Source organism: Frankliniella occidentalis, unplaced genomic scaffold (genome assembly GCF_000697945.3).
Source record: "Frankliniella occidentalis isolate FOCC.00 unplaced genomic scaffold, Focc_3.1 Scaffold379, whole genome shotgun sequence".
Lineage (NCBI taxonomy): Eukaryota > Metazoa > Arthropoda > Insecta > Thysanoptera > Thripidae > Frankliniella > Frankliniella occidentalis.
This window is the reverse complement of record NW_026267502.1, coordinates 141,608-155,201: the sequence shown is the minus strand read 5'-3', so window position 1 is coordinate 155,201 and position 13,594 is coordinate 141,608. Positions and strand designations below refer to the sequence as shown.

At 39.0% G+C, this 13,594-nt stretch overlaps 2 protein-coding genes across 3 annotated transcripts; one reads left to right on the top strand and one right to left on the bottom strand.

Moving 5' to 3' along the window:
- LOC113210668 (ubiquitin carboxyl-terminal hydrolase 36-like) lies at nt 1-4,279 on the bottom strand. 2 transcript variants are annotated; one of them, XR_008012020.1, is made up of 10 exons: nt 2,500-4,279; nt 2,304-2,420; nt 2,102-2,218; nt 1,927-1,971; nt 1,732-1,806; nt 1,435-1,603; nt 1,190-1,327; nt 362-448; nt 132-260; nt 1-34 (listed from the first exon to the last, which is right to left on the bottom strand). XR_008012020.1 is itself a non-coding variant. In XM_052274342.1 (8 exons), exons 3-8 carry the CDS (start codon nt 2,147-2,149, stop codon nt 423-425), a joined length of 501 nt encoding a protein of 166 aa, XP_052130302.1. In that variant the 5' UTR covers nt 2,150-2,218; nt 2,304-2,420; nt 2,500-4,279; the 3' UTR covers nt 41-422. The 2 variants fall into 2 exon arrangements, 1 of the variants encoding a protein (XP_052130302.1); XM_052274342.1 differs by lacking the exon at nt 1-34 and having other exon boundaries at nt 41-448.
- A 250-nt stretch (nt 4,280-4,529) lies between these two features.
- LOC127751203 (uncharacterized) lies at nt 4,530-6,491 on the top strand. Its single transcript, XM_052274336.1, has 4 exons — nt 4,530-5,596; nt 5,653-6,037; nt 6,162-6,335; nt 6,435-6,491. The coding sequence occupies exons 1-4, from the start codon at nt 4,530-4,532 to the stop codon at nt 6,489-6,491; spliced, it is 1,683 nt and encodes a 560-aa protein (XP_052130296.1).
- The last annotated feature ends 7,103 nt before the right edge of the window (nt 6,492-13,594 follow it).

Sequence of the window (13,594 nt, the reverse complement as noted above, 5' to 3'; positions counted from 1 at the left end):
ATTGAAAAGTGTAAAAGCTGCTGTTCGGCTTTTCCTAAATTAACCAGAATCAGACAAAGATGATAAGTATACTTCTATCATCTGTTTAATAGTTTGAAGTAGTATTAAGTTCAAACAATATAGGGTCTTACAGGTGGTTTAACAGGTATAGCTGCTGAAGGCATTGTATCGAGATCTGACAGAATGTCTGGAAGTGGTGGGCTGTTATTGTGAGGTATCGCTGCTCCATCACCACACAATAAGTCAGGGATATTTGTTTCCTAGGGGAGAGGGAATAAAAAAGAAGAAGAACGGGAGAAATTGGAAAAAAAATTCAAAAGGAAAATGTGATGTCTAACTATATTGGCAAACCAAACATTACCGTTGTGAAGCCTTCCAATTCATAGATAGCTATGTATAAGCCTTTTCTTAAGTGCAATAATTCATCTAGAGATGCATTGGAAAACACCTGCACAAAAGAAAAGAAACAAAAATCAATAACAGGAAATTAAACTTATTGGCATAGATATCTAGCAAAGGAAAATAATTAAAATGATTCACTTCAGTGTCATCAAAGCTGGTAAAGGATCCGTCTGGGCACTGTGCCACAGCAACGTAATGGCCAGATCTAATTGTTGGACCAATATGAGAAACTGCACTCTGGAATTTGTATGCAGCTTTTCCCACTCTAAGTGAGCAATCTACTTTCAGATTTGAAGATAGTTTGACACCTTCCCCGTTCTCAAAATTAAATCTAGCAAAATATAGAATGCATGTTCAAAAGCGAGAAACAATTCAAAATAGAATATTAGCACAGTTAAGTATGAACATGTAACAGAGGGAGTCTGAACTGAAATCACACTACCTTGCTAACACTACAATCAGGGACTTTGGATAGTCTTTGATCGTTTCTTTTCTTACTAATGTGGTATGTCTCTGACAGAAACTACATAGGGCTAAGATCTCCTCTTCCAGCTGTAGCTGCTGATTAATGGCTTGGGCCACAGAAGTCATGGTATCATGAAGATTAACAAAAAGAAACTGGAGGGGTGAGATGCTCTCTCTTATTTTGTCACAGTCTGAACACCTATCTTTAAAATTGACATAACAGGAATATTGTAAATGTTAACCCTTGTTTGCTCACATGTATGCATAACAACCATGGGGGATGAGGGTAAAAAATAAAATCAACCTATATGTCTTTGCTTACCTCTTCTGTCTAGAACTCCCCCAAAGATGGAGCTAAGCTCTTCAGTGGAGGAAACCTGCTTTCCTAGAACACATAGGAATTTGATGAGCAGCTCGTGAGCGTCTTGTTGCTCTCCAAGAATAAATTCTTCCCAAAAATCTTAAACAAAGATAGAACAAGATAAGTACTAACAATTGATAAAATTTTGAAACCAACAAGCAGTTACTTGTATGAGAGTCTAACTTTAATAGTTATGATAAACATACCTGGCAGAATTGCCAATACTAGAGAGGGGCTAATTGCTGATTCAGTGCTGCTGACCATACTAGTTAATGTAACTCTCAAAGCACACCTGAGACAGCTTGAATGCAGACATTTCTTTTCATGTTCCTCACTAAGAACAAACTCAGAAAAAGCAGGCACATGAAACAAAGCCTATAGGAATAGTCAAAAGAAAATCAAATTGGAAATTTTAGTTCAGATGATGAAAACATAATTAGACAAATCGCCCTTCTTTCAATGTTCAATGCAAAAATGCATGAATGATGACAGCTTTAGCTTACTTGGAGAGTTGCATTTAAAAAGCAAGTCATTTTTATGTTTATCAGGCCACAGTGAGTGTGCCGGGGTGAATCAGTCTGCAACAGACATAAACACATAAGCAACCAATAAAAGCTTCAAGTTGCAAGTCAACTTAAAGGAAAAAAAAACAAACAAACAAAAAAAAAAAACTTCTTTTATTTTAAAAAGTCACTCACCTCTGAATCTGGATCCAAAATTTCACAGCCATCACTTTTATTTCTCTGGAAAAAGATTAAAAAAAAAAAAGCAACAACAAAAAACTTTAACTAAGAGACAGAAAAAGAAGGGGCAAGGGAGAAAATATAAGACAGAAATAAAAATACAACAGTTAATAATGGACATAAACATTACCTTGATAGAGTAAGCACTACACTCAGACCCAGTGGGGCGCTTCTGCATAAACCTCCTCAATTTTAACTTTAGGGGCGGGCCACTGGGTTCTGGGACGTTATCCTCAACTTCATTTTTCTGTAAAAACCAAGAAATTCAAACTGAGAAACAAGCCCAGGAGGAATGAGGGGAAACAAGGAGTTCAGATATGACCAAGAATTACCTTGATAGAGTATGCACTAAACTCAGACCCAGTGGGTCGCTTCTGCTGCAGAGACCTCCTTAATTTTATCTTTAGAGGCGGGCCACTGGGTTCTGGGATGTGAACATATTCGTTTTTCTGTAAAAGCGAACAAATTCAAACTTAGAAACAACCCCGAGAGGAATGAGGGGGAAAACATAGGGTTCAGGTGTATTACCTTGATAGAGTAAGTACTAAACTCGGACCCAGTGGGGCGCTTCTTCAAAGACCTCCTCAATTTGATCTTTAAGGGCTCGTTACTGGGTTCTAGTCGAATTGGTTGGAGTTTCTCAGCACAACTCAGTAACAAGTCTGGCCGATTTACTTTCAAAAGAGACACTTGCCTGTGGATCTGAAAAAGAACAAATAAATTTGAGTCTGGTTTTGCCTTGTTTACAATAAATGCGATTCACTGCTCACTCTTACCTTTTTTGGTGGGCTACTTGATGCCCCAACCCCAACCCCAACTCGAACCTGCTCAATATCACGTTTCTTCTGTACAAACCAACTGGTCTTTAGAATTTTAAAATGAATGGCAAGATCTTAAAATACCTTTCAAAATTCAGAGCTACGCTCTTTACTTTAAAATGGTCTTTCAGCATGTTGACAATACACATTTTAAAATTCTTAAATGTGTTTGAGGCAACAACATAGACCCCACACCCAAGATTTTGGGCACTTCAAATTGTGTGTCCCAAGAAATGTCATGACTAAAACTGTCACTTTATGGGTAGTGCAAACCATAATTAAATGCCCGACCAGAGATGGCGGGTGGAACTAGATTACAAAATGTCACAATTAAGTAAAAGAAACCAAGCAGGACAGAGGTTATGATGTCAACAAAACTGTTGTCTGGAGGCTCATGTACACGGTTCTTCCCTCTCGCGTAATATTCGCGATCAAAGCTGGACGATATTATCTTTTGACGCACACACTTACCGGCCTGTTCATTGTTATTGTTAGTTTCTTTTGTAATCATTTGTAGAGTGACTACGATAGCAGACAAGACTGTTTGTTTTTACTGACGGAAAACTGACTGCGAATAACACCTCCGTCAACCTCCGTGTTGCGAAGCACAACTTCACCTCAATTTTTCATACTGACGGCAACACCGGATACAGATAAAGTAGTGAGTTTCTTCTTTTTCACTTCCGGTAAAGATAGCCTGGAACACCCTATACCCTCCCACTTATCCTGCAGAGATTTACACAAAGCGCCGAAATCCGGACTAGATGCTTTCTCAACCAACTTGTCGAACAGAGCTTTGGGTATCAACTCCAATATGTGGTGACGACAAGCAAGGTATATGAGGGTCTTTAGGATGATTCTCAGAATACGGGCCATTTGGGAGTTCCTAAAAATTTTATTTTTTCTTGTCGAATTTGCTAGGTTTTTGAAACGCGATGGTTTTATTTACCTTCAAATGAGATACGTGTAAAGTTGCGATAGTTCAAATCACGTACACCTAGTACAACGTTAAAAGACCATATTGTGGTCACGTTCAATCAATGATAACACTCAAATATTGCCTCCCGCACCTTTCAATTAGTCTTTTGTTTGCTCCACTAGTGTGTCGTACTCATATTTTACATCCAGAGATGAAAACACAGACGAACTAGTTGTTAAAGTGGCCGCGCAAATTGGTGTCAGCATCGAACAGTCTCAGATCGATCGCTCTCATAGAATTGGCAAGAGGAAAAGCAAGAAGCCTAGACCGATAATAATCAAGTTTATTGGTTATGCGCCGCGCAGGGCTATGTTCACTGCCAAAAAAGGTCTAAAATGTACTGGCATAACAATTCGAGAGGACTTGACCGCTCAGAGGTTAGAGCTACTGAAACGGGCAGTGGAAGCCTACTATCAAGAGAATGTCTCGTCCAATGATGGTGTCATCATGGTTAAAGCAGGAACAGAAAAGTGTCGCTTGAAAAGTTTTAGTGATCTAGACCGCCTCATTGTGAAACACTCACCCCCTACCTAAATAGAACTTGTCTGATGGTACTTGTTTTTCTCCTGCTGTAATATTTATTTATTTTTTGTTTGTTTTGCAATGTTATTTATAATTACTTATTTTGTATGGCTGTATATTCATTTATGTACTGTTATTATTTTCTAAGTTTATGCCTTTGTCAACTGATTGCATTGACTTACTTCCTACTATATATTAAATATTAAACTTCCTTCACTTCATCAAAACTTGCACACTTCATGAGTGATAGTTTAAATAGTGAATATGTACACAACATAACATCAAATTATGCAACTAAGTTAAAAATAGCACATCTTAATGCTCAATCTCTATGTGATGTGGCACACCAGACAGAATTTCTAGAAATTTTTTCCAACAGTGGCCTTGATATAATTACAGTCTCTGAAACCTGGTTTAAAAACAAAAGTCATTTTATTTTGCCTGGATACAACATGTACAATGTGAGCAGTAAAGACAGAAATGGTGGAGGAGTGGCTGTATTCATTAAAAGTGAATATAAAGCAAAAATATTAGAAGTCTCAAATGGTGAATTTGACAAGCCTGAATTCATTTTTCTTGACATATTGATTGGCTCAGTTAAAGTGCTGTTTGCTGGGATCTACAGAAGGCCAAAAGCAGGGCATATGGATCTTTTTATGGATGTTTTCTACAAGTATGTCACAGATTACAAATACACTTTTGTCTGTGGTGATATTAATGCTGGGTTTGGCCGTGGTGGCGATGACACTAAAATGATAACTGAGGTTATTAGATTGTGTGATCTAGACTGTGTTCCATTTCAATCAACTTTTCATACTGCCTATTGTGATTCTAACTTAGATATAATTGCCTCAAATTGTCCTGACCATCTATTGTCATATGGACAAACTCCTGCACCTGGCTTCTCTTGTCATGATCTAATATATGCCATTTATGATCTAACCATTCCTCGCTCTAAAAAACAAGCAATTAGCTATATAAACTTCTCTAATATTGTTGTCTGTGACTTGTTACAAGATATGTGTAGTGCACCATGGCACGAGATGTATAACCAGAACAATATGGATTGCAAATTAGATTGTTTTAACAATATCATCACAGACCTAATGGATAAGCATGCCCCATATATCACCAAGAGTTATAATCAACAGTCTGCTCCTTGGATGACTCAAGCTATTAAAGCACTTATAAAGAAAAGGGACAAACTAAGAAAGAAATGGCATAGAGCCAAAAACCAGACTGACTTTGAAAATTTCAAGAACATCAGAAACAATGTCAAGCAAAGTATCAGAAGTGCCAAGGTGAGGTACTATTATGTAAGTTCAATAATGGAGACTCTAGAAAAATATGGGCTCATGTCAGGACCCTTCAACTGGGCAAAGGTAAATCAATGAGAACAGAACCTGTAATACCAGTAAATGATTCAAACTCTCATTATTCTTCGGTTGCCTCTGTAAATGATGCTGTGGTAGTATCAGGTTGTACTGAAGACTATACAAATAGAGACAGGCTCACCTCTGATAGTGCTGAGAAGTTTCATTTTAAATATGTTCTGCCTGAGGACATAGTTAGTGCTATAAATTCTATTAAATCGAAAGCAATGGGCATTGACCTCATACCTGTAAACTTTATCAAAATGTGTCTACCTGCCTTGTTACCAGTGCTTGATCATCTGTTCAACTACAGTCTTCAAAATGGTATTTTTCCAAACATGTGGAAGTTAGCTAATATAATCCCTGTTCCAAAGGTAAAAGTGCCCAAAGAGAGTAAAGATTACAGACCAGTGAGCATTCTTTGTGTCCTAGGGAAGGCACTGGAGAAAATAGTGCACAAACAAGTTATGGAGTTTCTGAATGAACAGATTTTTTCAGTGTTTGGCCTGGATACTGGACTTTAGATTTCCAGTTGCTGAGGAGATGATGTACCGACTCTCCGTTGACAAAACAAGAAATTATCACGGTTTGAAAGGCAGCATAGAAGAAATATGGAATGTACAATGTACAGCAAACCATGTTATTTTGGTGTGGAAACAAGAGGAGAAAAAGGTAAACATTACAGTTTTATTGCTAATCACACAAACTATGTATTTGTTTGGACTGAATTTTAAAACTGTCATATCACCTTCTTTCTTCTTATTTTTTCAGTGTTTGGCCTGGACACTGGACATCAGATTTCCAGTTGCTGAGGGGAACATGTACTGACTCTCCGTTGAACAAAGCAAGATATTCTTTCTTCTGAAGTACTGAATTTAATTTAATTTACTATCCATGAAAAAGAAACATTAAATTTGTGGTTGTAAGGTATCTTGTATTTGAAGCAGCATGTGGTCTTTGTTGTGTGTTTGGGCTTGGGTGTGAAGCAAAGTCTGTTTGTCCTGAGAAATTATTTTATTTTTGTAACATTTTCTGCCACTTAAAAGCATTTATATGTTCTTTCAATACAAACAATCTTTTCATTTATGAGTCAACACTTGAGTAAAATAAAAGGATTTGAACCAGCAATATGGTCTATTATTAAGATGAGCTCCTATTGTTTTAACATTTTAAAAGCACCAACCAAATAAAAAAATAAACCTTTGTAAGTCTTTGGGCAACAAGCAATTGTAAATAGTAACGCAAACGTTTCTACAAGGGTAAAATATCTTACAAAACAAGTCTAATTGAATACATGGTAGTACTCAAACACTTCATATGTAGAGAAGAGCATTACCGTCAGTTGACATAAATGCCCTCTAAAAGATATAGAGTGACATTGTTTAATATACTTATACATCATACATATAGTAAAAATAAAAACATTGAAATTAAATTCACAAACACATTTTGACTAATCATGTGGAAGCTAAATTCTAGATCACAAAAAGACAACTGTTTACAGATTTTTATCTTGAAAATCTGTACTAGTATCTTGACAAATATTTCTTTTACAAAACTAAAATAATATTTATGACTTTTTGGCTCTCTTAATTTGGGGCAAGGAACATTGAAGTGTTATTTTGGTTCCAGAAAGTTTGGGACGAGGAAGAGTACACTTGTAATTAGCAATACTATAATAACCATCAACATCCATGCTCACTGTCTGTAATACCATTGTCTTAGTAATTGTAAACCAGGAGCACAAACAACCCAGGCCACGAGCATTCTTTTCTGGTGGTTTTGTGGGAGCACTAAGTGCACTGTACTGCTGATCAGAATGCTTGGAACCAGAAAGATAACTGAAGGCCAGAATTCTTCCCACACAAATACTGGTTCCATCTTCTGCCAAAAAGGCACACCAATGTCCAAGTGACACGAAGTCTTCAATGGTGGGGAGGCTTAGCTCAGATGACCATAAAGGCTTATGGGTAACCCTTTGAACCTGAACTCTCAGGAGACGGTCACTACTCAGTTTTGTGTCCCCATTGCTCAGCAACAACAGCAGTGATTGCTTTGTGATGGAACAACAGTTACCGTCACCATCCTTTACCAACACATACAAACTGTTGGGAGATAACTTAACATTTTGAAAAGTTTTCAATCAAAGAGCTCCACTTAACACCATTATTAAATCTTCCTCAACAAGTTGCAAGTCTTCATTTTGCTCCTCCATATTGCTATCAAATATTTCATCAGAAACTCCGGGTTCACAAGGTGACAAATTACTCTCATCACTATTAAATTCAGTCTCACTTTCAGATAAGTTGTCATCGTCAACACCAAGATCAGGTAAGGCAATAATTGGTAAGGAGGCAACTGGAAGATTTACATTTCTTATACAAATGCCAAATATGGTTAAAATGTCCACAGCTGATTTAAATGCATCACTTATATTTTTCTCTATTTCAGTGTCTCCAGGGAGAAAAGCCACAGCGTAGGAGGCAAAGAAGAGCTCTGAATAACCCTGGCATTTCTTGGAAAAACAATATCGGAGAGGTTTACTTTGCTCTCAGTAACAAAATCAATTCTTCGCACTCTATGTTGAAACTCCAAAACACTGACGTTAACAATTGTTGAATGAGTGGAGGTCATAGAGCGAAGTTCTCGGAAAGAGCTTTCACATGGTTGGCTATCAAAATTCTCAGGTAAAAACAATTCTTCGTCACCACTGTCCCTGAGGTTTCTGATTATTTGTACAAGGCCATGGGCATTCAGCTCTAGACATAAATAAGAAACTCTAGTTAGGAAATTATTTTTCAAAGTGTAATCATCATGAGTTTCAATCCAGTTTCTCCAAATACGAGCAAAAAATACCCATTTCCACAGGAGAAAAATCCTTTCAGAAGGAGAAAGTGCAGGCAGAAGGAACGCTGACATTACTTCTCTGATCATATCAAGGTAACATGCAGTTGCCTCACTGCCAGCCACACATTTTCTCAAGAGATCTGTTACTTTCTTGTCACATAACTTCTGAACAGCAGAAAAGTTCATTTTGTCTTTGGGGTTCAACAAACATGCTGTCAAGTTGTGCTGGTCCCCTGAGACAGTATTAATTAACTCCAAAAGATATCCACGGGAAGCCAAATATTTTCCAAAGGGAAGTCGAGAATAATAGATGGTTTGATTAATCTTGACTTCAATTTGGTAACTAGATGGATTGTGTCCTGAATAAAGACAATGTCCTGTGAAAGATGGCATTCGAAGAAGGGCCACTCCTTGCTAGTATTTGTAACTGACTTGTACAACATAGCTTTTAGCAACTTTTCATCTCCATCTGATGACATTCCTTTAATTTCAATGCCATATTTATTTGCTTCTCTCTTCATCCATGCCCATCTCTTCACCACATCATTACTAGTAAATCTATTATCTGTACCAAACATGGCAAGACAAAATGAAGGGGATTCGTGAACTAGAGGCTTGTCTATTATACAGTACACAACATGACTTGTTTCATTAGAATCAAAGTAAGATTTAATTGCCTCTGCTGAAGTGGCAGGAAAACTGTCAATGATAGGGAGGCCATTGTTATCCAGGGGCAAGACAAAACCAACAATTTGGTTTGTTTTAGAACAATATTGTATCCTCCCAGTAACATGAGTCCCATCTTCACTTAGCCAAATTTTTAAAGGCAAATTTCTTCGATTTAAAAATTTTTTGAGAGCTTGAAAGCGGAATTCCCCTTCTTTTATGAAGATAGTATTATCCAAATGGGCTTTAACAGTAGTACTGGGGGAGAGAGAGATTACAATACAAAAGTTCATATAACTGTCTACCACCAATGATAAAAAGCAGAGTTCCAAGCTCCTTTATTGTTGTGCTGTATCTTCTTCCACCTGGTTTCTTATCTGCATTCTGTTTAGCACATTCCAATAAAATTTTTAAAAGGCCTTTAACTTCAAAATTATTATCAGTTGGTAGCATGTTATTTTTCTCCATGGCCTTGACAAGCTGGTCCTCAAGTTATCTATTTTCTTTTGAAAGTAATTCCATTTCATTAAGCACTTCAAAGTATTCACCTATTTGATGGCAGTCTTTGGCAGATTCCTCTAATTTTATTTTGTTTCGATTACTCCTGCTGTGCTGCGACCAGTCTCTTTTTCTTTTTTGACTATGCAGGGAAGGACAACAATTATCCGAAGTCAGTTCGCCTTCCCCGCCTCCTGAAAAGCCTGCTCTGACTCTTGATTGGTAGATGGTGAACCATGTTCAAGGTCGATAACTTCACTTAAAGAGACAGAGCTCCTCTCTCTCGACTTGGCTGCTTGTCTGTTAAACATAGCACACAACTGATTTTGATTATTTTTTGGTAGCTTTGGTTTATGCAACCTATCAACATGCCGTTTTAAATTGTATGGATTCCATCATGTACCAATTTGTTTTAACTCTATTTTTTCTTTGCAGAACGAAAATATACATGAGACACCGGCATAATACTTCCCAAGTGGGCACTGTGACACATCAGCGTTGACAACTATCTTGGCATTGGCAGTTTCTCCACTATCCATGAGTTCATCATCTGGGTTGTCACATTCTCCAATTATGTTGTCATCAACCCATTTTTGGATTATTTCTTCAAGCTTCTTTTTCTCGCACACAGCTGTTCGAACTCTCTTAGGCTTCTTAGACTCTTTGAAGAGGGCATCACGAGGACGTCCAAGGAACGCTTTTCTGGCTTCACCATTACAAAATGTTGTAATGTTGTTCAACATTATTAATTGGCCTCCCATTATCGAATAATGCTGAGGTGCGTAGCAGAAGAGATCCCCGAAGTACTTCTTCATAGAGTTTCGGTATGCCTGGTCATCTCCTGTATGTTTCCTTTTCAGAATTGTCGGAAGGCTATCTCTCATAAAGTCAGTTATAATTTTCTTGTCATCTTCTCCTAAATTTTGTAGGCAGTGAAAGTTGTCATAATTGGTGCTCCTTAAAACTTCCTTCATCTCTGGAGACACATAGATCTGACCGGCTTCTAAGTAATTCCATAAATCCGATCCTTGGAGCAATTTAATATCCTGAAACACAATTAAAGGAGATGAAATGGATTCACAATCAAATTAATAAGATGACCAATGTACAAGCGATTAACGTAAACACATACAATTGTTTTGTTGCCTTCAGGATTTGATTTCCCGTAGAACCTGCCACATCTTGCCCACTGGGAGTCGTATTAACTGTAGCTGTAGAACTCATTTTGACCTGGAATAAAAAGTTAAGTTTCCTGTTTTAATGTGCCCACAATTTCTAGGTTAGGAAGCATCACGTTTAGGATACCCACCAGAGTCCCTATATCATAGACAATTTAAAAAGGAAGAAGACTTCTCTACATATAATCTTTTAACGATAATATTGGAAAATAAATGATACAGTATAATGAGCAGGTTCGCCTAACCTCTCTTGACGGAAAATGTTGCGTTTTCATTTCAAAGTCATACATAACTCTAAGGAGAATACACCATCCGAAACTTCAATAACAATTCGAACGATCGAAAGGACAGTTCAAAAGGTTTTGGAAGACATATTTATACTATAATTTTCTTTAAATAGCGGAACCTTAACGGTCATACCCAGGGAATGCCTCTTCGTTTGTTGTTCTGGTTCGACCACGATTACCAGCCCTTGGCTACCAAAAAACGTACCAAGCACCAGTGTCACCAATGATCGTGAGCAGCACGACTTAGGTGGTTTCGTTGGCAATTCTGCGAGGGCCGCCACGACTGAATCGCCCCCCTCCCGGCCCCCCTCCCCCCTTGGTCTGAACGCCTGAACTGAAAGTACCAGGTCGGGTAGAGGGCCGTCGGGTTCAGGTTCGGGTCATGTCCTCGGCAGCACTGGGTAGGCTACCGACTCGACACATAGGCTTGGCGGTTTCACCTAACCGGAGCGACGCAGGCATTGTCGATAAAGGTTTGGCTGGCCCTGCGAATTGTTTACTTAAGTTGACAGCAGACACTTGGTGTTCCTAGTAACAGAGAAATCAAATTGTTTAACAATTACAATTGGTGTGTTGGACGAGTGTTGGATAATGCCTTGAGCTTGAGTGTGACGATTTACAAACTGAGTTTCAAACAGGAAAAAAAAAGATTTTTAAACAACAGACTCCTACATTGTCTCAGTCGGAGTACATTCGGAGTACAGTCGGAGTACATTCGGAGTACTGCCGGAGAACAGTCGGATTACGCGGAGAACAGTCGGAGTACTCGGAGTACTCGGAGTACTCGGAGTACCCGAAGTACACCCGGAGTACCCGGAGTACACCCGGAGTACTCGGAGTACAACTGGAGTACTCGGAGTACGACCGGAGTACGTTCGGCCTTGTACGTACACAGGAGCCCTCCAGTCGTCCACCCCTCGTTTTAGTATGACTAGAACATTTCAATAAATAACTTGTTTTCGCCCCGACACTGCTCCACAGATGCCCAACCTCATAATGTAGAGTTCTAAATTAACCCCTCACCACATATTTTCTCATTAGGTCATTACAACAATATATAAACAAAAACAGCCTTGAAATCATTTTTCTTTAATTCAAAGCATATTGCTGGAAACTATAAAATAGAAAATTTTCTTTACTATGGTTAACAAAAAGAATTGTTAACGTTTAGATTAATTTTGTAGTAAATCTACCTTGCAACTTCTTTTTCTCTCTCCAGGTTACCCTGGCATTTACGGTATTGTTCACCGCGTTTGTGTGCATGGATATACTGAGACGGCCAGTTACCTCAATCCCAGCGCTCCTGCTGTCGGTCTCGCACGTTATTGTCGGCTACGCCATGCTGCAACTTGTCTTCCTGGTCCGCCACCCGGGGCTCTGGGCCCAGATGCGCGATTTGAGTCAACTAGTCGAGGCGATAGAGGCCGACCCGGGCGGCAAGGTGATTCTATTTAGCGGTTAAAGGGGCAGACCAGAACTATGTAAAACTAGGTAGATGTACGTCAGACCACGTCTCGCGTAACAGGCTTCGCCATATCTCACGAAACAGTGTTACGCTGCGACGCGCCTGGCACACACCTACCTAAGCCTGCGGCGCTGACACTCGAGCCGGTTTATGAGCAGAGTCTTAAATAGGCCTTTGTCCACAAAATTCACAAATTTTGTTCCTTGGGATTTTTTTTTTGACGAGTAACCCCGCCGCAGACCATCAAATACCTGAGAAAAAACATGTCAATGTTTTGGGGTCATTTCTGTGTGGAAATCGCCCTCTGGCGCCTAAACGGTTAGAGAAAGACCCAAACGGACGAAATTTTCGTTCAACGGTGATCCTACAGGAAGTTACAGTTAAAATTGCATGCACCTAGCGTGAACTGGTCTCGAGTTATCGTGATTGCAGACTAACAGACACACACACAGACAGACGCGAAAGTTTTTGATAATAACTGAAGTAATAGACTTCGCTAATCACTCAGCCAACAATCTTGCACTATATTATCTGACAATTTACTAAAAAAAAATAAGTCCAATTTCGTTATATTACTAGTGAATTATTTTAATTTTAGGTAGTATACTAAAACCACTGTGGCATTCTATAGTCCTAGTTCCGCCTAGGTTTTCATAACCAATAAAGGATTCCGGTAAATCTGAAATGCAGATGAACAGGGTACTCCGGGGCTCGGCTAGACCGAAAAGAGATGAACAAAAATCGTCGGGCGCGGGGAGAAGCGGGGTGCTGCCCCCACCCTGCCCCGCTCCTCCACGCGCCCGACGATTTTTGTTCATCTCTTTTCGGTCTAGCCGAGCCCCGGAGTACCCTGTGGGGAGAAGAAGAAAACGGAGATCGCTATGCTTTAACATGGTGAGTTCCGTTTTCTTGTTCCTCGCATTCTTCTGCATTTGAGCTTTACCGGAAGGCTTTATTGACGAAGGAATCTAGCGCACAATCTTCTTATAT

Bases quoted from the DNA above. Each gene is read 5' to 3' on its own strand.
- LOC113210668 (XM_052274342.1), bottom strand. From the start codon at position 2,149: ATGCAGAAGCGCCCCACTGGGTCTGAGTGTAGTGCTTACTCTATCAAG. The intron at 1,972-2,101 runs GTAATGTTTATG...ATCTTTTTCCAG, and splicing joins GTAGTGCTTACTCTATCAAG to AGAAATAAAAGTGATGGCTG. The intron at 1,807-1,926 runs GTGAGTGACTTT...TGTCTGTTGCAG, and splicing joins TTTTGGATCCAGATTCAGAG to ACTGATTCACCCCGGCACAC.
- LOC127751203 (XM_052274336.1), top strand. From the start codon at position 4,530: ATGAGTGATAGTTTAAATAGTGAATATGTACACAACATAACATCAAAT. The intron at 5,597-5,652 runs GTACTATTATGT...GGCTCATGTCAG, and splicing joins ATCAGAAGTGCCAAGGTGAG to GACCCTTCAACTGGGCAAAG. The intron at 6,336-6,434 runs GTAAACATTACA...TTATTTTTTCAG, and splicing joins GGAAACAAGAGGAGAAAAAG to TGTTTGGCCTGGACACTGGA.